This window comes from Ptychodera flava, chromosome 10 (genome assembly GCF_041260155.1).
Source record: "Ptychodera flava strain L36383 chromosome 10, AS_Pfla_20210202, whole genome shotgun sequence".
In the NCBI taxonomy this organism is placed as follows: domain Eukaryota; kingdom Metazoa; phylum Hemichordata; class Enteropneusta; family Ptychoderidae; genus Ptychodera; species Ptychodera flava.
Window position 1 is genome coordinate 2,080,184 of NC_091937.1, and position 25,575 is coordinate 2,105,758.

General features: G+C 36.7%; 1 protein-coding gene across 2 annotated transcripts; it reads right to left on the reverse strand.

Annotated features, from left to right (window-relative positions):
* LOC139141724 (ribosomal biogenesis protein LAS1L-like) lies at window positions 1-25,575 on the reverse strand. Of its 2 annotated transcripts, XM_070711336.1 has the most exons (11): window positions 25,365-25,575; window positions 19,637-19,762; window positions 14,454-14,526; window positions 14,077-14,283; window positions 12,987-13,081; window positions 12,181-12,266; window positions 8,332-8,544; window positions 6,802-6,913; window positions 5,884-6,155; window positions 1,992-2,151; window positions 1-1,199 (listed from the first exon to the last, which is right to left on the reverse strand). In XM_070711336.1, the coding sequence occupies exons 1-11, from the start codon at window positions 25,520-25,522 to the stop codon at window positions 1,058-1,060; spliced, it is 1,644 nt and encodes a 547-aa protein (XP_070567437.1). In that variant the 5' UTR covers window positions 25,523-25,575; the 3' UTR covers window positions 1-1,057. The 2 variants fall into 2 exon arrangements, with proteins under 2 accessions (XP_070567437.1, XP_070567438.1); XM_070711337.1 differs by lacking the exons at window positions 19,637-19,762; window positions 25,365-25,575 and adding an exon at window positions 16,027-16,046.

Genomic DNA, 25,575 nt, shown 5'->3' on the forward strand with positions numbered 1-25,575 from the left:
TTCAGTGCATCAACCTTTTTATTTAATATGAAAGAAATACACCATTACAAACTATTACTGTCATTTCATCTTTTTCAAACTTTGTATCATCTTTGTAAGACAAGTATTTACACAGTTGACCAATTATGCACTGGATGACTTCTTAAGAAGTGTTCTATCTTTGAAACATATGTAACATTGTCCTGGTCAAGCAAAGGCATCAAATTCAAATATAATGTTGTTTATTTTCCACTTCTTTATGACATGAAATAAATATTCAAACTTTAAACTCCATTGAACAAATGCATTTTTTAGGTTCCATAATTTTGTGAAAACTGGCTTCCTTGCCATTATCATTTCAAGGATACCCTTGGTAAGATTGTCGCCACTGAAATATGTTTCAATGCATTTCATGTACATTGCCATCAGTGTTAGTGAATCTTTAGACACACATCTAAATACAATCTACTCTTTGACTTTGTCTCTTGCTCAACATAAAGAACAAATTTTGTCCAGAGAATTTACCATTGTGATGACCAAATGCCCTTTCAATAAGAACATGGTGGGACAAAATAATAAAGGATAGATATTTTTGTCCGATATTGTTATGGTAGCAAATTATTGTAGCTGGTAAGCACTTTTTTTTTATCATGTGTCATTTTAAAGCCAACTATTGAAGATTCTTGACCAATGAATGGTTGATGAGTAGGTCACTGGTCTCAGCATTTCAGAGTGATGTGACTCTCAACAAAGTGTTTCCATTGGCTGACATCATCTCAGCAAAGTGTTTCCATTGGCTGACATCATCTCATCTTGAAACTTCCTGCACATATTTTCACTGTGTACATATTGCCTTGGCATAACCATTGAGACACAACAAGGTGTTTGTATTGAGTGTGAAAAAAAGTGTTGCAGTCTTTTATCCAAATTTGTGACTCTAGATTGACGTATCTCTATGTTCTGACATATCTACATCTGTAACTGCTTGGAAAATGCTTCAAAAGTGTTTTGTCTTAATGCCACAGTTAAACATCAAGTTTTCTATGTAACTCCAGTGTCACTATGCAGTCACAACCATTTACCATAATTTGATGTTTTCCTTGAAAGTCTCAAGTTCTCTTGGAGGCCATCCAGCTTTGAAAGTGGCAACCATGGCCTCATTATCGTTTATCAATTCTTGAATATCTCTTTCATCATCACACTCCATTTCACTCTCTTCCCTGAAATAAAGATGGTGGAATATCAACCAATCACATTGTGCATCTTACATTTCAATAAGGAATCTCAGGTCATTTTGTCACCTAACTTTTGGCTCAACCAATTATGAATAGTACAGAAAAATGACTTGCCATCCAATTTTTTTTCTGGGCAGCAATGTGATGGCATCCAATATGTGAACACTTCAACAAAACAGAAGCTAAGAACAGGAAGGGAGCAAAATCAAAGATAGCAAATCTCAAACTTAAACAGAGGTCAGAAGGCAGATAAAAGAAAATGTAAAATTTCAAGGACCATGTCTGACAGACACAGATAAGTAGATAGTAAGATGATCTTCTTGTCGTTGATGGACGAGACTATTATTCAAAGTATGAAACTCAACATGGATGATGATCTAATTTGTCAATGACTTGGTAAGGTAGGTATTTGTTGGTGCTTGCTAATAATTTGAGACATTTGAAATGGCACAATTTAACTTTTCTTCTCAACATTCTCTGAAGGATTTTCAGGATTCATTTTTGAAATTATTGTCAAAATATCAAAATACAAAGGGAAATATATTAGGAAACAGAAACTGTAAGCGTTTGATCCACATTTAACTGTGCACCATAGCAAATTCAGTGAGATTTTTAACATGACGAGTGAGACAGATTTAACTCTGTATGCCTTCTTGTCATATATGTGACAAATGGTTGACATGCTATTGTGAAACAAAATAGGGGGCTTTGGCCAAACAGTGATAATCTGTAATCAAAAAATTAATGCCATTGACTTTGAATCTTTATCATTATTACGTGTCAGTGCCATATTGTTCCATGTCAGTGCCACATTGTTCCGTGTCCGTGCCATATTGTTCCAAGGGTTCCATAGATACTGGTAACTCCAGATGTTGTGGATCTTGCATGGATTGATCCGGAACCAATCCAAGAGGATACATTGACCAGTCCACAGCATCTGTCAACAGAAACGAATTGTCAAAATTTCTCCAGAATTTAAAGGCACATGAGCTGCAACTTTTGGCATTATTTTCATGATTTTATATTTAGATTATAATTAGTTCATAGAAATGTTCTTACTCAGAGATGTTTACTCAAGTATAATTATCCACTGAGTGGGACTGCATGGGGAGGTTTCAGTAAGACAAATAATAAACGGGTGCCGCACCCAAATATGGCCGCCTCCATACAACTACATGATAAACAGCATAAATGTTGCATGTACACATTTGAATCTTTACAAATACAACATGGTGCAACCCACTGAAAGGACGGGAAAGGGATTCACTCCACTTTGACAAAAATTCTCTGTTTTTCACATAACATGGCAAGATTTTGAAAATGGCGGGAAATTTAAAATGAACAAAAATATGTTCAATTTCTTGCCTATTCTGCCACAAGAAAACATTGTTGAGACATGGTTAATGACTATATAGTTCAATTTGCAGATTGCAATGAATATCTGAGCAAATTGGAGGTACCTTGAGGGTGGACAAATTTCTCAGAGTTGCAGCTCACGGGCCTTTAAAGTCAATATATATGTAGAATGATTTCATGTGCCATCATTGTTCCACCCTGATTGCCTATATACAGGTCCACAAGCACCATTGATAACGATAGATTTGGGCCAAAACATGGTGATGAAAGGGTTAAACAGAACCTTTTGTGCTAAACAAAATTACCACTTCTGTTAACAAGAAATCTGGTAATAATTTTTGCAAGCTATAAATACAATGATGTAGATGGAGAAAATCACTTTTCAAGAAGAATAACAGAATTTCAGAAAGAGTAAAAGAGGTAGATAGAAATGTTAACGTTTGATGTTGAATCTGATGGAAATGAAAGTTATGTTAGTAGGAACTGAACAGTGACTGAACTTTCAGAATTCATGATAACAGTGAGTACTACTAACTCTTCTGGTCTAGACTACAAACTATATCTCTCACAAATTTCACATTGAATGTGTTTTCAAACTGGTTTAATATTCAACTGAATCAGTATCATATGTATATATTTTATTTTTCAGAAAACAATTTGACAAACCATACATTTCATCTGTTGACATTTTTAAATACCTAGCTTTCCTACCACCTACATCCTCCCATGCTAACTCTCAGTTAATGTGTAATTCTTGGAACAAACAGATTTAGATTAACAACTATGACATCGCTTTTCTGTGTTTTAATTGCATGTAAGAGTTTAACAGTGTTGAAGTGGAGCTGGATGAATTGTCTCTCATATAGCAGAGTGAGAATTCAAAATGAAATTTCACTGACTATGCTGACAGATGTATGCTGACTTCTGAGGATCTTTAAATTTCAAACTTTGTTGATCATTAGTGACTGTCATCTGATCAATCTACTGAATAAATTTTGTTGAGATCAGTATCAAATGACAATGTTATTTTCAAAAACAAGAGTTACATTTAGGTCTAAAGATTTAAAAATAAGTGTTTTCAACTATTGTTGACAGAAGTTTCAAGTCATTTGATGATACTGGTGAGTCAGCAGGGTATTAAAACATACAACACTGATGGCTTTGTAGCTAATATTGCTTTATTGTGATATTTCACTCACAATGTGAAAGAAAATGATCTAATTTGTCTGGTATTGTATAATTCAAAAGAACATTAACTTTAAACGGGAAGTTACAGGACCGTGGGCGCACAATAGGGGGATTACTGATGACGCAACCATTTGCATACACTGGGCGGGAGTTTTTGAATTTCCATAGTGCAGTGTTTTGCCCAGGAATTGTGAAGGTTGGACACAGCGTCTCATGATTGTTAAAGTAGGGGGACACTGAGTTACAATAGGGGGTCAATGTGTGAGTGAAGAACACAAAGCAAATTAAAGTCACCAAGGCAGAAAGGTATTGTAAACATGTAGGGCTGTTGTTGTTCATCGAAAATTTGATATCATGAATACATACATTCATTTTAAAATTAAGATTGCTGGACGTCTCCTACCGGTATAATGGTTTGTGACAAAGTCATTTTAACTGGTTGTATTTTACAGTTTTGAATTGTAAAAAAAGACATCATGATAAAATCAATTTCATGCACAGTTTTCTTTTATGGGCATTCTTGCAAGTTACTGCATTACATGTGTTTAACAGAAATAAAGAAGTTTCATTGCACTTATGACTCCACAATTAGAAGTGGTTGAAGACAATAGTTCGATGCACATAGTAAGCTGTAAGGAATTCAGCATGGTGACCTGGGCTGGCTTGCAGACGATCGGAGAGTTGTATGAGACTCCTTCTGGGGAAATGTAAGGCAAATTACTACTATGAAAGTCAGGGATATAGTATTTCAACAAAATTGTGGGGTTGATGACATTTTAAGGTGAAGTCATGAGCTTCCAGTACACCAAATACACGTACAGTCAATTCCGTTTGATGCCATGTGCCCGGCCCCGGGCTAGTATAATGACTGAAAATTTGATTCTCCGTACTTCACTGTACTAGCATATATTTACATGTAAGCGTTTTATTTCAAATTGGTGGTCAATAAAATTTACTTTGTGAAAAGTTAGTTGTTCTTTTTACAAGCCTTCCGCTTCCGAAATCATTGTCTGGTTATCGATATCGTACACGTGGCCCGGCATTTGATTTTTGTCCCCAAGGCTGCAGGGCCAGTGGACGCACATCGCCTTGCTCATACCCTGAAGACTGCCACAGACTAACTGATTTCCCAATAGTGTTTACGTTGTGACAAAAAAATAGACTAAATTTTAAATGTTTCATAGTCTCAATAGAGAAGCAATAACTGTATGGGCTATCAAGTGTGTAATTTGGTAGCTAAAAAAGTAGTCTGTCTGTGGACGCTGGACTTACAATTCTAGCCCTGATTTTAGTGCGTCCCTGTGACCCATGTCCGGTATTTTTGCGGGACATTGTTGCTAATTTTGCGTCAAAAGACGCAAGAACGCACTCTGGGCAAAACACTGTAGTGTCACTTTGACTGTATGATAAATTTGAATAATCATGATGGGCACTTTCATGATATATGCAAAGTGAGGTCAAATGGTTGTACAGGGTACACATTTTGATACATATGCTTTCTAAGACAAAAATGGAACATTTTTTCAGTTTATTTTCAACTCAAAGTTAGTCACTATATAAGGTGTTCACAGACATCATATGCAAGATTCAATGACAAGGAACACCTGAAACATGGCAAAATTATGGGATTCTGGGACCAAACATGATACGTCTGATCAGTAGCGTGGCTTTTTTACATTTGCATAGATTTATGATAATCCGGCTTTTGTAGGGGAAGTTCCTGTTTAAGTGACATATTCTTCCTATTCTTTACTAGTCATACTAGTACTTTGACTAAATCTAAATCAGGAAAATTCTTCACATCAGAAAATCATACAAGGAGGTTATATTGCTGTTGAGAAGATCTTCAACAGAAACAATTGACCTAAAAATACAAAATTCAGTTTTACAATAGATTGAATAGATCTGAATGAAATCATACCTGGTAATGAGCAAAACACATGTGTGAATAAAAACCCATGAAACTGTACAGATACTGGTAATTGTAAGTTTCAGTTTTTGTACCTTTTGATATTCTGAAATCATATATCAAATAAAAACAAAAAAACAAGTGTAAGAAGAGTGTATATTCTGCAGTGTCCACTTCTAGTTTATATTCTCATCGATGATTTTGTTCATTTCTAACCTGAACTAAGTTGCCAGCTAAGAGCTCCATCCTTCAAATGGCATTCTGTGTTTGTTGTCTGGTTATCGTTTATGCTATAATTGGCCTTGTCAGCGATCTCATCAGAATTACTCTTCGCATGTAGGAGAACATCTTCACTCGTGAAAATACTTTTACAAGCATCTTTTATTTCATCCTTTATGTCATCTTCTGAGCTGACAAATACAGATGCAAGTTTTCTGAGTTTGTTTTTAACGGTAGGAGATATTCGAGGCCTCACGTATGCCATGATTCTAAAAGAAAAATGTTGAACAGTATCAGGTATTGGAGGCATCACCTATGACATTATTCTATGAGGAAACTGCAGAATGATACATTAACAAATGACAATATAATAATTATTGTCATTCCATTATTTATTAAGATAAAATGATCAGTCAAAAAAACGAGAAAAGTTGAATGTTTAAAAGACTCAAAAGCAACAAGGATTCACAAACAGCTAACAAACATACATCTTGAAAATCATTTGTATGAATTACAGCTGACAAGTTTGTCATCTCTGTAAGGTATTACAAGCCTGTATAGACTACTCAGCAATACATCGGTCTATGATGAAAGGTGGTAACTCACATCATACAAAACAAATTTTCTGAATTAATACTTAGCTTGCATTTATCTTGTGTGTACATGGAATTTGAACAGATAGTGGCTATGTAGCATTGACACAACAGGATTTCCCATCTTCTAACTATGACAATTATTTTCAAATTGTAAAGGATTGCAAATTTTATTAAAGATGTTTGATCAAGACCTATGGTATACATAACAATGTCTGTGAGTTTTAATATTTCTTTTATGGCAATGCAAAAAAAAGGCGGAAGCTTATTATGATATCTATGATATTATGATAACATAAGTTGGATTTTTCATTGTGGTTACCTAGTCATGATGGATACTGTCCATCTGCCAGGATTGTCCACACACAATTCAAAGAATCTCTTCCAGTTTCCATCAAACTTTGCATCTGATTGAGTGTTGCCAGATCCAGAACCTGAAAAACGTTCACATTAATAATGTTAAATGTATTGATCAGTAATGTGTTACTATTTGATGTACATAATGTTAAATGTATTGATCAGTAATGTGTTACTATTTGATGTACATAATGTTAAATGTATTGATCAGTAATGTGTTACTATTTGATGTACATAATGTTCACATTAATAATGTTAAATGTATTGATCAGTAATGTGTTACTATTTGATGTACATAATGTTAAATGTATTGATCAGTAATGTGTTACTATTTGATGTACATAATGTTCAAGAATATCAGCAGTTACACAATGAAGATCATCTTCTCTACATACTACATGTAAGATTAAAATATCTTACTTCTTTAAAAGACAAATCAAACTCTAATCACCAATTTGTAAACTTGAGATGATAATGTTCTGATCAAATGAATCTATATTTTCATTTAATATAAACCATATTTTTAAGGGGGCGCTGCACCCAACACAGTGCATTTTGCTCAAAAATCACTTTTTTGCAAATATTCATTAAACTTTAATTACTTTGTTAACCAAAGATTAAAATATTGGTTGGGTTCACCTTTAAGCTTGTCAAGCAATCGTAAATTGCGTGATAAAGAAGTGTTAATTTATGCAAATGTATGCAAGTCACCCGATTTTCTGGCTCCTCTTTTCTCCCAATTTCAATATTTCCAAAGAATTTAACTCCACTCTGGCTGGGTCAAATTTTCTGAAATTTTTACATTATGTTCTTTAATGCTATATAACAAAACAACTATTTTGTTTGGCAATTAAGTTCTTAAATTTTGAATAAGAGACATTTTAATTATCATGATTTTAATCGCTGTTTTTGAGTGTCAGTCTTTCAACCCTTGCCATTCTAGAATGAGGATAGACAATGCAAAACAAAATAGTTATGTTTTGTTTTACATGTACTCTTTTTTCAAGTGAAATATTACATTTCAGAAAGTAGTGTCAAGTTTTTGACTTAATTGAGGTTTTTCACCCAAAATATGCACCCCTTCAACCTTTGAGTAAACTATTGCTACCATACTAAACTTTAGAGTCTCTGCTTTTTGAAAATATATAGTTGGGGGAGGTCCTTGTCATCTTTGCTGAGACACATAGCTTTGAAAAAACTTGTTTGGCAACATGCAGCTCCACCTTAAACTCCTTGCTTTATTACAGAAAATCACCACTATGGTCTTTCCTAAAACTTTGGCTCACCTAGAAAATCATAAAATCTGTACATGAAATTTTGTGACAAACATACAGTAATTAATACACATTTGGAATTAAACATACCGGTACTATCAATTTTGTACACATACATTATTACTTCACACACACAAAGATACTCTGATGATAGCATTGTTACCGTAGGGTGCAAGGCAAGGCAGGCAGCTACCGATTAGACAATGAAGTGACATTGATACCTTTGCTTGACACAGTCTCTATAAGTTTGAATGTCCACCCTGCTAGACATTTTGCAGCAAAGACATCTTGGCTTGTAAATTTGCAGAGTTCAGTTAGGAGACTACAGATTAAGAGGTCGGTGAAAGCTGATTGGTCAAACAGATCAAGTACAGGATTCCAGAGAGCGCAGAATGATGGAGGAATCTCAACATGTTTGGAATCGTACACAAAATCTGCAAATAAAACATGAATGAAACAGGAAACCATTAACTGAGGGTCATGAATATGGAAATGAAAAACAAGTTGATGCAGCAACTATCATGCATGATCTGTAACCCTAAATAATCTTATTCTATCTGCATTCTACATCTTTTCCCATTGAATCTAGACAAATCTACACATAATATCAAAGGTCACTGAACATCGGTGTTCCGGCATAAATCTTAACATGTTGTACATGCCTTATATTTTCAACTTCAATGATCAAATTACATGTTTGACATAGTAAATTATGTTTTTACAAAATTATGACTAAAATATTTGATAAACCACATAACAGTGATTTGAATATATCAATGTGCCCTTTGATGATGAAAATCATTTTATTTTTTCAACAGATTTCTGTCTAACATAGAAATAAAGCATATGATTGTAATTTGTATGTAAACCCAAAACTTTGGAGATAAAATATTATGTAAGAGAGGCATTACACTGAAAGATCCATTTCTCCAGGGTGTTCTCTACGCTCTCCCCTCTAAAGCATCCTCAAATGACTGATCTTTCAGTCTAGAGCAAAGGCATGTAATAAAAACATTATAATAATAGCCTACACATGGTATACAATGCAAGATCCGAGGTACCATGATGTACTCCTTCACAGACCTAAATTCCGTTTTGGCATCACTGGTAAAGCTCTATCATGGTTCGGATCCTATCTCAACAATCGTAATCAGCGTGTAAAGATAGACTCATTTACATCACCCAGTACAAATATGACATATGGCGTCCCCCAAGGTTCTGTTTTGGGACCAATTCTCTTTACACTGTATACAGCACCACTTGAAGACATCATTGTCAAGCATGACTTCAACTATATGTTGTATGCGGATGACTCGCAGATTTATGTTGTGTGCAAGAGACCTGATGAAGTGCAAGTTTCTCTTGAGATATGCGTAGATGAAATTCGCAGGTGGATGAGATCCAATATGTTGATTCTCAACGACAATAAGACAGAGGTGATTCAGTTTTCGTCATGCCTGAGATCAGATGCAGTGAAAATTTCCAGCCTTAGGATAGGCGAGTTTGATATCGCCCCGTCCACTTCAGTTCGCAATCTTGGTGTTAAACTCAACAACGACGGTTCTGCTTCTGATCATATTAGTCATGTCTGCAGGAAAGGTTTCTACGCACTATCTAGAATTGGCAAGATCCGCCCATTATTGGACAAACCTACAACGGAAAAGATGGTTCATGCATTCATTACGTCTCAGCTTGATTATTGTAATAGTCTCCTGTATGGTGTTAATAAGACTCAGCTGGATCGCCTACAATCACTTCAAAATGCTGCGGCTCGTCTCGTCTCCCGGACTCGGAAATTCGATCACATCACACCTGTTCTCATTGATCTTCATTGGCTGCCAGTTGGTGCTCGCATCAAATTCAAAATTTTGTTAATCACCTATAAAACCATTCATCGCTTCGCACCACTTTATTTAATTGATTTACTTGAAATTTACACCCCAGTCAGAGATCTCAGATCAGCTGACTCTTTGCGGTTGGTGCCACCTCATGGAAACTTTAATAAGGCATATGGGCAGAGAGCATTCTCTGTTTGTGCACCTGCTCTGTGGAATTCGCTGCCGCCAGTGATTCGCAACGCCAGATCTGTTGACTGTTTTAAACGTCTTTTAAAAACTCATCTTTTTAATCAGTGCTATTTGTGATTGAGTTTTTATGATCATCTTCTGTATGGTTTTTAACTGGGACTTTTTAACTGGGATTTTTAATTTATTCTGCTGCTTTCGTAATGATTTTTTTATCACCGTCTTTTGTTCTATTTTATTTTTATCAATTAATTTTTTAAATTTTTTTATCACCGTCTTTTGTTTATTGTACGAGAATGGTACAGGTGTTGATAGATTTTGACATTGTTTGTTTTCGTTTTCTTCTATTGCTGTTGCTGGTTTTTAGTATTTGTTTGTTTCTTTTTTAAAATATGTAAATCGCACTGAGACGTATGTGTAGTGCGTGTAAGAAATAAATATTATTATTATTATCACATGAATATTCCACATTGATTAAGGGTCATTAGCATAGAATTTTAATACAGAAACAATGCTCATTAATGTAATCTGCATATTTGAATATCATTATACCTCGCTCTTGCACTAATAGACACATGGGACTATGTACCCTCAAGGCAGGAAACCATTTGCCTTCTTTACATCAAGCAAATGGTCACCTAACCTGGGGCATATGGTCTCATATTTGGTCTGTGATATATTACAGCATGGGTCACTCAGAGTTAGGGTTCAGGGATAGATCTCTATATGATAACATAGGTCACTAGGGGTCAGGTTTCAAAGGTTAACTGCATGACACCTTGTCTGAGTTTAAGTTCATGTTTATTAGCAATAAACCACCCAAGCAACAGGTATACCATGAGATTTTGACCAGTTCACAACATACACTAACAAGCAATCACGAGTGCATATGTGGAGTGAACTGGTTAACTTCTTCTATCATATGATATTTCTCCAGATCATTTGGCTTCTCAAATTGCCTAAATTTAGATATTAAAGCCTGTCTTGTCTCAAATATTTTGTGCCCAGCATAATCTGAGTCTACCTTTTCCGCTGTTTCCGTGGTCCTACATGTACCACTTAAAGTAGTAGTGTGTTGTTTGACAGTGGGAGTAGCTAGGTCATTATGTCTTGTAACATGGCCCAAGAGAAGCATTTCAACATTTTTTCTTTCCGATAAAACTCTTCCAAAACTGAGTGGTATTTGTTGTATGTACTGTGTGGTATTCTCAACAACTTCCAGTGCATTTCATTTTGAAAGTATTTAATTTATTTTTGTAAGCTTATTGGCCTAGGAATTTAACTTACATTGCACACTGGAAGTGGTCAATTTCTGTGATTATTTGCCATAGTTGACAAGCGCTCTTTATATCAAGTTTATAATGTAGTATACCCTGATACTACAATACTTGAATAACTGGTGCACGCCACACCGTATACAATTCTTTTGACTTTCAGGTGCTGTGTAAGTCTTCTAAGGTGATCTCATTTCATTCCACAGTCAAGAAGATTCACTTTTGGATGTGGTTTTCAAATAGAATTTCCATGAAATTTTTTTTATAATATGTACTCCATACTTTTCCAGGAACTGACTATGTGACAATGAATTGTTGTGACATATGAGACACTTGGCAGACAGAGATGATGAGTGTTATTGTAACCAGTCAACCATCATTTCATTCTGACACAGTCAGAGTTTTACTTACTAATTCATTGTTATGTAAGTTTATTCTGAGTTTATTTCATTCTGACACAGTCAGAGTTTTACTTACTAATTCATTGTTATGTAAGTTTATTCTGATAAGTAACTGACAATTTTACTTGTGATCAACATGAAGAACAAGCAAGCAGATGGGAAATCTTTGTGCTGAGTTAACATCCATGTGATATCCCAGAATGCATTGGATCATTTGAACTCATGTCTATGGGCTTCAGTATCAGATGTAAAGTAAGAGATCCCCACTCTATCCAAACTCTGTCCTCTTTAAAGAATTCAAAATTTCAACTCTTGTTGTGAAACTAAACACTTCAACAGGAAGAAAAGTGTTCATTACAAAAGTCACTTACCATCTTCAGTGATTTTCAAAGACTGTAATTGTTCCAATGAAGGGACTAGAAAGCCATCTTGTAATAATTGCTGAACCAGAGACTGTCTGAAATGAACAGCAATTTGATCACTGGTGTTTCCTATCATTGTAAAATTACGGGCATGGGTATATGATAATCCGTTATTTAAGCAATAAAGCACAGCCAGCAACGGTATACCACGAAATTTTGACCAGTTCACTACATACTGTATATGCACAAGCAATAGCAATTGCATATATTCATGAACTGGTCAAAATCGAGTGGTATACCATTGCTGGGTGTGATTTATTGCTATTATATCATAATAGTATGTTGAAATTCTTCTGGCATGGAATGTCAAAAAGGGATTTTTGCTCAAGCTGAGAGCGCGCGCCTATGCCAACCGTGGTATATCACCAATATACCACAGTTCTTTTCGTGTCTAGACCAATCGGATAGCTGTATTTGCGCCATCAATACACTAGTATGATATAATACCCAATATCACCTGACCACTTTATTGCAAGAATGTATGTATGCCATTATAAAAAATGAATGCAATTTTACATTATTAATTTATTTTATGTATCAATTTTACTGTATTCATCCAAACAGCTACATAACCTGCTCCCTGATCCGTATTTACAATGCAGAAAACTATACAATTCCTATTCAGGGCCACTAGAACAGGTTCTAACGTAATTGATGTATATCAAAACTCTAATACTGTTATTTTAGCATTTCAAGTTTGACAATCAATGTATTTACACCATCTATATACTGGTATGATACTGCATAGGGTTTACCTTCTTTTACTTTGTAAGACTTCCTTTATCACATCCAAGATTGCTTTTATAGGTCTGCGTGATCTTTGAGAGGCTGTCATTGGGTCTTTGATGAGCTGTAGAGATAATTTACTCATATCTTTATCATAATCTCATCATTAAACTCTTAAAATGAAATCGAAGATATTAGTAAAGATACATGCTAGATGACAGGCAGTATGAATTACTTAGCAGAACCTCTCAACAATCGTCAAAGCTAAAACTGCTGCAAAATTACAAAGTCACTGACACAGTGTTTCGTGTCAACAGTTTCAGAGCAGTTAAAATTTGGGTTTTTTTTAAAACTTCTTGCTAGCGCACAAATTACACTTACTCTACACCTCAGAACCTATTATTATTGAACAAAATAAAAATGTTATTATAACAAAGTTAAGGCAAAGTTCCATATACCTGACTTCAACTTTAATGTAGCAAAAAGGCTATTTTTGGTACCAATTCTTTTGGTGCTTGAATTAAGATTTCTTCAAACCCATACAAAATATTGGACTTTGTCTAGGTAGCAATTGACAACACTGAAGAAAGATGTCCTTGATGTCTTAATAATGCAATTTATTGGAATTAAAAACACAGACATTATTCTCTAAAGATCCATATTACTAAGTTCATCTTTTCATTAAAATGGAAAATACTTCAGATGAAACAAACCACATGACATGATACCAATACAATGGTACCGAGTGGTAAAGATCACACAAAGAACACTCTGATCTATTTTACAGACTAAAATGCCAATGTTCATTGGTCTTCATGGAACAGGACACGCATATGTACCTAATGAATAATATTAACATTTTGAAATTTCCTCTTTGCTTGGAGATAAAGATAAATCTCCTCTTTCATGATTGGTGAAACATCAAAATCTACCAGACTTACCTACGACACACTAAACGTCAATAATGGTGATCACTATTCTGGTCTTTTTCTTTACCTTATGAGACTATCATTAAATATCTAATATTGAATTAAACAGGATAAACTTCAACATTGATATGCATGTCTACAATAGCAAATATTAATAATTCTAGAGTATATCACTCACTTTTGTTCTTACCTTAAACTGTTCCTGTTGGTAATTTATCAAGATCTCTCTCATTTCATCACTATCATCAATATTTAAAACATCACTATTTTCCTCCCAGTATTCTAGTTGTAACCATAGCAATGCATATCTGACACCTGTCTTTAATACTCTGAGAGATGGCATATCTGTGTGTGTCGCTTCATGTCTTACGTTGACAAGCCACTCTGGTAGACCCATCTACAGCACATTAAACAGAATTCAAAATGTACAAATAGGAGATCAAATAAATCAAAACACAAGAAACAAGGAAGAAATAAATCATAACATGTACTTGTCTCATTTGATTGGGCAATCTGATTTTTACTAATCTTGAATATTTTAATACTTTAAAAACAATATCAACTCACCTCCTCAGCTACTATGTGCACTGGCTTTGCATACTGTTTGGTTTGACCTTTGTCAGTGATCATGTTAACGAATCTGAAAAATTTAAAGATAGTTTCAAAATTATACCATCATGTTACTTATACATTCATAATGTAAATTATTTGGTCTAAATATATGCTAATTAGGTATCTTAGTTTTTCAGAACACAAATCTTTCAGAACACAAATTCAGATGTCCATATGTCCCTATCTCTTGGTTAAATGCTTTATTGGTTGTTTGGGAAACTACAAATACCATTGAAAATACCCCATTACCATATCACAGCAATGCAACACACTCTAGACCATAAGGAAACATAGTCCCGATGGAAAGATACTGTACCCATCAGACAACAACATAATCAAAATATTTTTATAAGGCAGGCCTAGTTACAGCATTTTCTCTTATAAAGAAATCTCCTGATTGGGAAACTTATCTGTTACATGTGTAACAGTTTGAATACATTACTGTTAAATTCCTTGACATTAATTTGACATAATAAAGTACAAATGGAGTTGATCAATGCAGATAAAATACCCACAATTCATGTACATGACACATAGCTGTTTCTCTTTTCCATAGCAGATATCATTAATATTGAATAAATTTGGAACAATGCAAAGGTCAATTCTCACATTCCTGGCCACTAGGAGTGTGGGATCGATGGTGTGGGAAAAATCAATCCCACACTTTTTATAAATTCACATATTCAAAAGTGGTATATTATTACACATGCTCTGACTGGATAATAAATGCCCTTTCGTTCCATGTGCAAAATATTATCCAATATTTTGATGCACATAGACCGGAACTGCAAAGTTAGCAGGTCACAGTGCAGTGGCAGATGACAGTGTTTTCATGATTTTGGATATTGTTGTACATTGTTGGTGACAGACTCTCAAAAGATTGTGGAATTTTCCAAATAACAAGTGAACATAGGCCACTTGGAATATATCGCCAATTTTTCCTGATGGATATCTCATCCGGAGCAGAAGTTGAAATATTGGCAGTGAAACTCGCCACGGAGTTCGTGTTCGTGGCATGAAATACTACATTGCGACAAAGAGGACAGCCACTGATACAGTTAAAACAAGCCACTGTCAATGACATAGTCTCCACTCAGTTAATGATTTTGGAAACCACTGACGGAAATGATGGTGAAGTGATATTGGTAAACAGATATCTATTAAATGGTGGAAGAATGAATTTTTAAGAATTCTGTCTCACGCTCAACGCCAACTCGTATGAGAAATCGGATCCCAGGTCCTTGGGGTTGTGAGATTTATATATTAGACATACCCTCAAATTGAACAATGAACATCTGGGTATATTTTTCTAGAAGAGAAGTGCAGATACCGGTATGTCTATTACAGTGCATAGAACTTTTCTGTCAACAGTTGCCTCCGAGTCTAGAGTTTTTCTCAAGATTGGGGAGGGGAGGGGGAGGGTGTCATTTCATCTCCTGATGGGGAGATTATCTCCAGTTTGGTGCAGATTGCCTTGCTGTAGCCTTCCCTTGGACATGGTCTATCCAGTCACTATAACACTACATACCTGATTAATGCCATGCTGTAAATGGACATGGTCTATCCAGTCACTATAACACTACATACCTGATTAATGCCATGCTGTAAATGGACATGGTCTATCCAGTCACTATAACACTACATACCTGATTAATGCCATGCTGTAAATGGACATGGTCTATCCAGTCACTATAACACTACATACCTGATTAGTGCCATGCTGTAAATGGACATGGTCTATCCAGTCACTATAACACTACATACCTGATTAATGCCATGCTGTAAATGGACATGGTCTATCCAGTCACTATAACACTACATACCTGATTAATGCCATGCTGTAAATGGACATGGTCTATCCAGTCACTATAACACTACATACCTGATTAATGCCATGCTGTAAATGGACATGGTCTATCCAGTCACTATAACACTACATACCTGATTAATACCATGCTGTAAATGGACATGGTCTATCCAGTCACTATAACACTACATACCTGATTAATGCCATGCTGTAAATGGACATGGTCTATCCAGTCACTATAACACTACATACCTGATTAATGCCATGCTGTAAATGGACATGGTCTATCCAGTCACTATAACACTACATACCTGATTAATGCCATGCTGTAAATGGACATGGTCTATCCAGTCACTATAACACTACATACCTGATTAATGCCATGCTGTAAATGGACATGGTCTATCCAGTCACTATAACACTACATACCTGATTAATGCCATGCTGTAAATGGACATGGTCTATCCAGTCACTATAACACTACATACCTGATTAATGCCATGCTGTAAATGGACATGGTCTATCCAGTCACTATAACACTACATACCTGATTAATGCCATGCTGTAAATGGACATGGTCTATCCAGTCACTATAACACTACATACCTGATTAATGCCATCACAGTCCCTCTATCCACCGGTCTGGAAACGCCTATTGTAAAAGGTGTCAATCACCTAGACCGCACAGCCGAACCGCGATACGAGGGCCAGTCACGTGATAATGCGTAGCTTGGTTTGTCCTGCATACCACAGTCCCGATTGTGTGTACGCTTTTCTCGAATTTTCGCTGTTTTTGGCTCTATTAAGTGTTCTCTGCGTCTATCTACGACACGAAGACAGAAATTATCATATCCTGAAACCGGTGTGTGTTTTTCGTGATCCTTATCCCATCGTAAATGATGATAGTGTGCGATAATTTCTGGGGTTGACCGTTGCGAGTGTGTTGACGTACGTAGTACAAGCAACGGCCGGAATCACACCGGAAAATTTGTGGTCCCTTTCTCTTGCAATGCTAGTAGTCAGTGTCTCCAAATATGATCTAAATATGTTTTCTGTGTAATATTCTGTGAAATCATGTCTGTTAACTGAACAGAATAGGAAAGACAACTGCAGAAATGCATGTAGATTTTAGTTGTGTCATGTGGTCGCACATTTTCCCATGCAGCGTCAATATGGCGAACTCTCGATACGTACGCTCGCTCAGGCACGGCTGGAAACACACCGGAAAATTTGTCGTCCATTTCTCTTGCAATGCTAGAAGTCAGTGCCTCCAAATATGATCTAAATAATTATGTTTTCTGTGTAATATTCTGTGAAATTATGTCTGTTATTTGAGCAGAATAGGAACGATAACTGCAGAAATGCACGTAGATTTTTTTCGCATATATATTTTCCCATGTAGCGTCAATATGGCCACAGTCCTCTATCCACTAGAGGGACTGTGATATGTCGAACTCTCGATACGTACGCTCGCGCTCAGGCACAGTAAATACCTTTTACAAAATGCTATCATGTCAACACAATAACAAGTTTGGTAATGAACTACTCAGCTGTCGATGTTAATATTCAGCTGATTTTGCCTGTCTTCTTGATTTGGGCAATAGTCCATGACACTTGCGAACAGTGCATGGCCATTTTGTGTTTCGATCGTGACCATAATGCAACCATAATGTGTGGTCCCTTTCAAGCTTTATCTAGAGGGGCAACGTTACCCATTTAATGAAAAAATAAATTGTTTAGTGTTTCTAAAGTGAACAAGTTGTAATGTTTTGTGATATTCTGAAAATAACAACCACAAACGTCATGTTTTTGAACGATCACATTGCGGCTGTCATAGGATCGTGGGGTAGCGACATCGATATAGCGGCCAGTTGAACATTGTCAGTGTCCTTTGTTTAAGGTGTGAATCGTGTGTTGGTTCATTCACGGAGTGTCACAAAGAAACCAGCCACGTTTCCAGACAGGTGGATAGAGGGACTGTGATGCCATGCTGTAAATGGACATGGTCTATCCAGTCACTATAACACTACATACCTGATTAATGCCATGCTGTAAATGGACATGGTCTATCCAGTCACTATAACACTACATACCTGATTAATGCCATGCTGTAAATGGACATGGTCTATCAAGTCACTATGACACTACATACCTAATTAATGCCATGCTGTAAATGGACATGGTCTATCCAGTCACTATAACACTACATACCTGATTAATGCCATGCTGTAAATGGACATGGTCTATCAAGTCACTATGACACTACATACCTGATTAATGCCATGCTGTAAATGGACATGGTCTATCCAGTCACTATAACACTACATACCTGATTAATGCCATGCTGTAAATGGACATGGTCTATCCAGTCACTATAACCACTACATACCTGATTAATGCCATGCTGTAAATGGACATGGTCTATCAAGTCACTATGACACTACATACCTGATTAATGCCATGCTGTAAATGGACATGGTCTATCCAGTCACTATAACACTACATACCTGATTAATGCCATGCTGTAAATGGACATGGTCTATCCAGTCACTATAACACTACATACCTGATTAATGCCATGCTGTAAATGGACATGGTCTATCCAGTCACTATAACACTACATACCTGATTAATGCCATGCTGTAAATGGGCATGGTCTATCCAGTCACTATAACACTACATACCTGATTAATGCCATGCTGTAAATGGACATGGTCTATCAAGTCACTATGACACTACATACCTAATTAATGCCATGCTGTAAATGGCATGGTCTATCCAGTCACTATAACACTACATACTGATTAATGCCATGCTGTAAATGGACATGGTCTATCCAGTCACTATAACACTACATACCTGATTAATGCCATGCTGTAAATGGACATGGTCTATCCAGTCACTATAACACTACATACCTAATTAATGCCATGCTGTAAATGGGCATGGTCTATCCAGTCACTATAACACTACATACCTGATTAATGCCATGCTGTAAATGGGCATGGTCTATCCAGTCACTATAACACTACATACCTGATTAATGCCATGCTGTCAATGGACATGGTCTATCCAGTCACTATAACACTACATACCTGATTAATGCCATGCTGTAAATGGACATGGTCTATCCGGTCACTACAACACTACATACCTGATTAATGCCATGCTGTAAATGGACATGGTCTATCCAGTCACTATAACACTACATACCTGATTAATGCCATGCTGTAAATGGACATGGTCTATCCAGTCACTATAACACTACATACCTGATTAATGCCATGCTGTAAATGGACATGGTCTATCCAGTCACTATAACACTACATACCTGATTAATGCCATGCTGTAAATGGAACTCAAACTAGTGTCATCTGTTGTGTTCAGTTCATCTTGAATTACAGCATTAACCAGGGCTGCAGTGCAATCAACGGCTACTGGTATTTTGCTAACAAACCTGAAATGAATTGAAATTGTTAAAGCAATGGGAATTTCCTGTGTCTTGTATGTCTTAAATTTCATTGACAATTAAGGGAGATATCTCAAAGAAACTAATACTATCCTTTTCAAGTTTCTATGGAATAACCAAGGCAGAAAGACTTAGATAGATTGTTATTACATACAAGAAGGGTGTCTGAGCATGTATGCATATATGCAATTATAAAAGCTAAACACATCAATTAGCTAAGTTGTTTTGAGATGATTCTGTTGCACAACCCTGGAAGTGATTTCTCCAAAATCAGTTTCACTGCAGAGGATGGTACTGAATTACTATTGCACTCTCACTTCAACATTGCCTATTTGCTTATGGTAAATCCCTTTCTTTGCAGCATTCTTCAAATGTGGAAATCTCTGATAACCCCACCAGGTGTAGAGCTACTATTTTGAACAACAAAAATATTTTGACAGGAGGGAAAAATATATATCCTTTCAAAATTTCTTGTAATTGGGCTTTAAATATGTTGGGCATGTATTTGATGTACATAGTAATATTCTGAGCGGACAGAAGTAATTCTTATTTCATGCCTCGTATATTGAATGAATTGAATGTCGCACGCTCCATAATTCGTTGATGATGTTGCAGGCCACATAAATGTAGTTATCATTTGACTGAAATTGAACCAGACCTATTTTCAACTTGACAACTGTTGAAATTACGTTTTGCATAGGAGATCTAATTTTTAGAAAATTTTGCATAAAAAAATTGATAAACTGCATAACAGTGGTTTAAATATATCAGTGTGCCATTAAATGATGAAAATCATTCCATTTTTAACGAATTTTTGTCTAAGATGGAAGTAAAGTATTTGCCTTTAATCCTAAATATTTGGAGTGAAAACTATGTAAAGAGATGCATGTAATAAAAACATTACAGCCCAAACAAGGGACTATATACCCTTGAGACTGGAGACCATTTGCTCTCCTTGCATCAGGAAAATGGTCACTTACCCTCATAGTCATAGGGCTCATATTCTGATGTTTTGGCTATTATATATATTAGGGAGTGCACAACATCAGCAGTACCTCAACATTGTACATGTACACTATCATCTCTGCACTGCCTAGACTGAAAGATTCCGTCGCGTGCGGGCGCTCCGGCGCACTGCGACCTACGACCCTTTACTCTGTAACTCTCACCTTCCAACACTCACAAATCTCTTGATACTAGTTGTGAAAAGGTACTTCTACATACCAGACGTAACATTAAGGAATTGAACGTTATCTCCATGATTCATTGCTGCGGTACTCAGATACTGTAGCTCAAGGATTTGCAAAAAGGTGTCAGTTGGATTGCAAAATCTGGATATGCATTCCAAACAAAAACTCCACGCAAAGCTGCAGTACTGTAGCACCAGGTTTTGCCTGTTGGGTCATGGGTGGTGGTTGCCGTCCAACCCCAACAACATCAACAGTGGACACAGACATTTTGATAAGAGCTAAAACAGGTTTCCTAGGGTCTTTGGCAGCCTGGTACTCCATCCCAATCCCTAACTCTACCACTCCCTGGGTCACTGGCAATTACTAGTAATGTGGGCTCCCAGACACTTCGCACCAAAACCACTTTGCACCAAAACAACCTTGTACAAAAACCTCTTTGCCCTAAAAGTCACGTCGCCCAAAACCATTTCCCCTCCCCCCCAAAAAAGTGCCACTTCGCCCCCAACTTATCGCTAACTGTTAAAAGCTGAACCACTGCCATCAAAGTTTTAATCACCTTTCTATCATCCCAGGACTACAATCTTGAAATTGTACACATTTCAAGAATAGGGACTGTGCAATCCAGCGAACAGCACCTGGGTTGCAGCATTTAGTAGTTCACCTGTTTCTTTTTTCTATATACCTTTTATGGTTTTGTGTAAGCGTAAATGGTTCGTGGTAGCCAAAATGTCCTGGCACAATGTAAAAATAGCGCCAATGGCACTTGATCACAACTGGCACATTGTGAAACTACTCATAATTAATGAGGTACAATATGTGGCGTCATGCGGTGTCCCATCATACCATATATGAAGGGTGTAGCACTTGTGGTTACTGAGTTATGGACAAATATGTATATTTCAGGTCAAATGTCACTGAGGTCATGTGACATTTTGTCAAAAAAATTGAATTGCTAAGTCATCCCTATATACCAAAAATCAGACCTAGCTCTATTGGCTCGCTCAAAATTAGATATGCACATAATTAATGAGGTACAATATGTGGCGTCATAAGGTGTCCCATCATACCATATATGAAGGGTGTAGCACTTGTGGTTACTGAGTTATGGACAAATATGTATATTTGAGGTCAAAGGTCACCGAGGTCACGGGAGATTTTGTCAAAATATTTTATATATCTGCGTGAACGGAGGGACATGACCCAATCTATAAGGCCCTGGACTTCATCCATGGGGACTAAAAACTGTGTCACTGAATCCTTTTTGCAATATGAATATGATGACAAACTAAATTTTTATTTTACTTGGCCTTATAGATACATGGGATTCTATGGACAGCTGACTTATACATGGTAGTCTATGGTGGTGTAAACTAAAAAGTCCTCTAACATGGCCAAATCGACGTGCATCTGTATGGGGTAGGGTACTATCCTTGTGCAAAGTTTGAAAGAAATTGACCAGGGCATGTCTGAGATATCTGCGTGAACAGACGGACGGATGCACACACGGACGTAGGCACGCACACACGGACATGACCAAGCCTATAAGTCCCCCCGGACGGTGTCCGTGGAGACTAATTAGACAGACCACGAAGTCAATGAGCAACAAACAGCTGAAAGACTATTTTTCACATTGCGATTTTAAGCCCATTTTTATGAGAAAAGGGACATGTATATGTATATGGAGAAAACAGCAGAAGACATATTTGTAAATTGTTTGTTAAGTGACAATCATATATGCATCTCTTGAAATTTTGTGGTTATAAGGTATAACAGTAGTGTAAGAATAATGAGGTTAGAATAAGTTAGTCAAGCTAAGTTGACAGTAATTAAGATTACAAAATTTATACACTAAGCTGAGGAAATCTGAATGAAATAAATGTTGAAAAGTAGCAAAGTCATGGTCATCTTTTGTCTAATACCTTGTGTAAGTTCATGAACTTTACATAAATCTTGCTATAGATTTGTTGCTAATGGGCAATAACTGTGTTTCAGATCATTTGAGAGCAATCCATCCATGACAGGTTTAAATTGTAATATACTTCTATTTAAAGGAGAGAAACTTCTCAAATAATTTTTTTCCCTGCAATTTCCTGTGAGAACACATGGACATGCGTAGGACTCTATGCTGGTGCTACCTTGCAACTTGTCATGGCATTGTCTAACCTGTTCACCCCAATTTCCTGTAGACAGGTCCACACTCACCATTGATAACAATGGGTTTGGGCCATACCATGGTAGTGAAAGACTGTAACATGTGAGGTCATGGATACTTAATCTCAGGAATGTCAAAGATTGTATATTGACTCAAGGATGTTTACATAACAAATGCTTAGGGTCATCTCAAAAGTGAGAATCTAAACTATGAAATATGTTTTTTTTTATTGCTTTTGATACCCAAAAGAGCATAGAAATCTCTTATACTTTGAATCAGCCATCCTGCATATTTCTAACATTCATCAAAACCTCATTTCTGTTCCACAACTCATAAAACAGTCCACAATGCAGGATTGGTGTACATTCCAAAACTACATATATGAAAGACCCCTAAAATCAATTAGTTAAAAAAGGGGGTTAGAAATTTCCCAAAACTATATAACCTCCGCTCCGTTTGGCTCACTTTTTCAGAATTGGAACCTTGGAACCAGTCTATGTATCGGTACCAAATATCAACGCAGTCTGTTCAGCAGTTTTTGACTTTTTGTCGTTTACGGAAATGGACGACATCAAACACAGGTTGAAACCACCTCTATATCACAACTTCCAGTTGTGATAAAAACAATGTTATGACACATCGTGGCATCGTTGTTTTAGGACGAATTGATGGTACTATACTTTGGGCGAAGTGGTTTCAGTATGATGTGGTAAAACTTTGGGCAAAGTGGCCTTGGATGAGGTAGTACTTGGGACGAAGTGGTTTTGGTGCAAAATGGCTTTGGGATGAAGTTGTGTGGGGTGAACTGGTTTTGGTGCGAAGAGTCTGGACCCCTAATTGTGAAACAATTATATGTACTTTGATCGCTAATTCTTTGCCCAAGCAACCCCAGGCCAAACCTCAAGTTAGGCTGCGTTCACAAAAAACAGTAAGGGAGGGCTGGAGGAATTCAGGGGGGATTCAAAAATTTTGGGGGTAGTAGAGGGGGGACTGTGACAGCAAGCTGAATGTTTGACAGTTCAACATGCTGTAGGGAGTAGAACAAGAACGCAGTTGTATAAACTGAACAAGAATATTGTCAAAATTATCAAAGTTAATACAGCTACTGCCTACGGGCAGTGTCACTATTAGATGCTGCCCTGCTACTGCAGTGTCACTGTCACTGCATACCTGAGCAGTGACAGAGATAGCTCTGACTCTGATGTACATGGTAGTTGAAGAAGAGTTTGGGTCAAATGATGCTCATGACAGTGAAACATACTTGTACACAAGATCAGGCCAGAGAGCAACACATGGAAGACCAGGACACTTGAAAAGTTATCGGGGATTTTGAATTCTGGCATATGAGAATAATCAAATATTAAAGAAAAAAGATGGGGTCACTGATTGATTTTCAAATTCGCATCATAAAATAATACAAAAGTAAAACTTTGAACAGTAAAGACTAAAATGTAACTAAATGGAATTATTTATTTTTTAACCAAATTTGCCATTATTACACCCAACATTTCAGAGATTAAAACATTTATTTGATAGAATATTTTAACCTTCCAGTATTGTCACTTTGGAGTAGCATATGTCTTTGTGAACGCAGCCTTACAGTAATACAGTAGCTGCAAAATTGTAGCTCTACGGTGAGGCGGTCGGTGAGTTTTGGTTTTTGCGACCTCGCTCACCAGTAGAGCTACAATGCCGAAGGCCCTGAAGCATACAAATAAGCACGCTGCACATGGCATGGCATTTTGATGTAAAATCCCATATATTTACTGCATTTGGTCATACTGATTTATCACTACTGAAGATAAAACACTATACTAAACTAACCTTGTCGTGTATGGGGTTTGGTATTTGTTCGAATACGTCGATCGCGTTCCAAAAACATTTCTTGGAGCCTCCATTACCAACTTCCGGTAATGGCGGCTCCCAGAAACACGTTCAATGTTTATGGAACGCGATCGACGTGTCTGTGCTAATACCAAACCCCATAAACGACAAGGTTAGTGTAAGTATAGTATTTAGTCTTCAGTAGTGATAAATCAGTACTATCAAATGCAGTAAATATGTGGGATTTTACATGAAAATGCCGCGCCATGTGCGGCGCGCTTATTTTGTATGCTACAGGGCCTTCGGCATTGTAGCTCTACTGGTGAGCGAGGTCGCAAAAACCAAAACTCATCGACCGCCTCACCGTAGAGCTACAATTTTGCAGCTAAGTAATACAGCTGCTATAGTTGCCCGTGGGTCTTACCGACATCTCCACGCTGCTATTCTTTCAAGTGCATTCTTCTTTAAGTCGATATCATCACTATACAACGATTTATACACGTATTCCCATTCTTCCCTGTTAATCCATCCAACAACACGGGTTTCTCCACGAGTCACGTTTCCCCCTGCGGAGGCCGCCATATTGTTTGTAGCCTTACACTCTTGCACTTTGCCCTTTGACCGTGCGTAGCGCA

Coding starts and splice junctions, on each gene's coding strand:
- LOC139141724 (XM_070711336.1), bottom strand. CDS start 25,522: ATGGCGGCCTCCGCAGGGGGAAACGTGACTCGTGGAGAAACCCGTGTT. Junction 14,527..19,636: donor TACAGCATGGCATTAATCAG/GTATGTAGTGTT, acceptor TAAATTTTTCAG/ATTCGTTAACATGATCACTG. Junction 14,284..14,453: donor TGCACATAGTAGCTGAGGAG/GTGAGTTGATAT, acceptor AATGTGCTGTAG/ATGGGTCTACCAGAGTGGCT.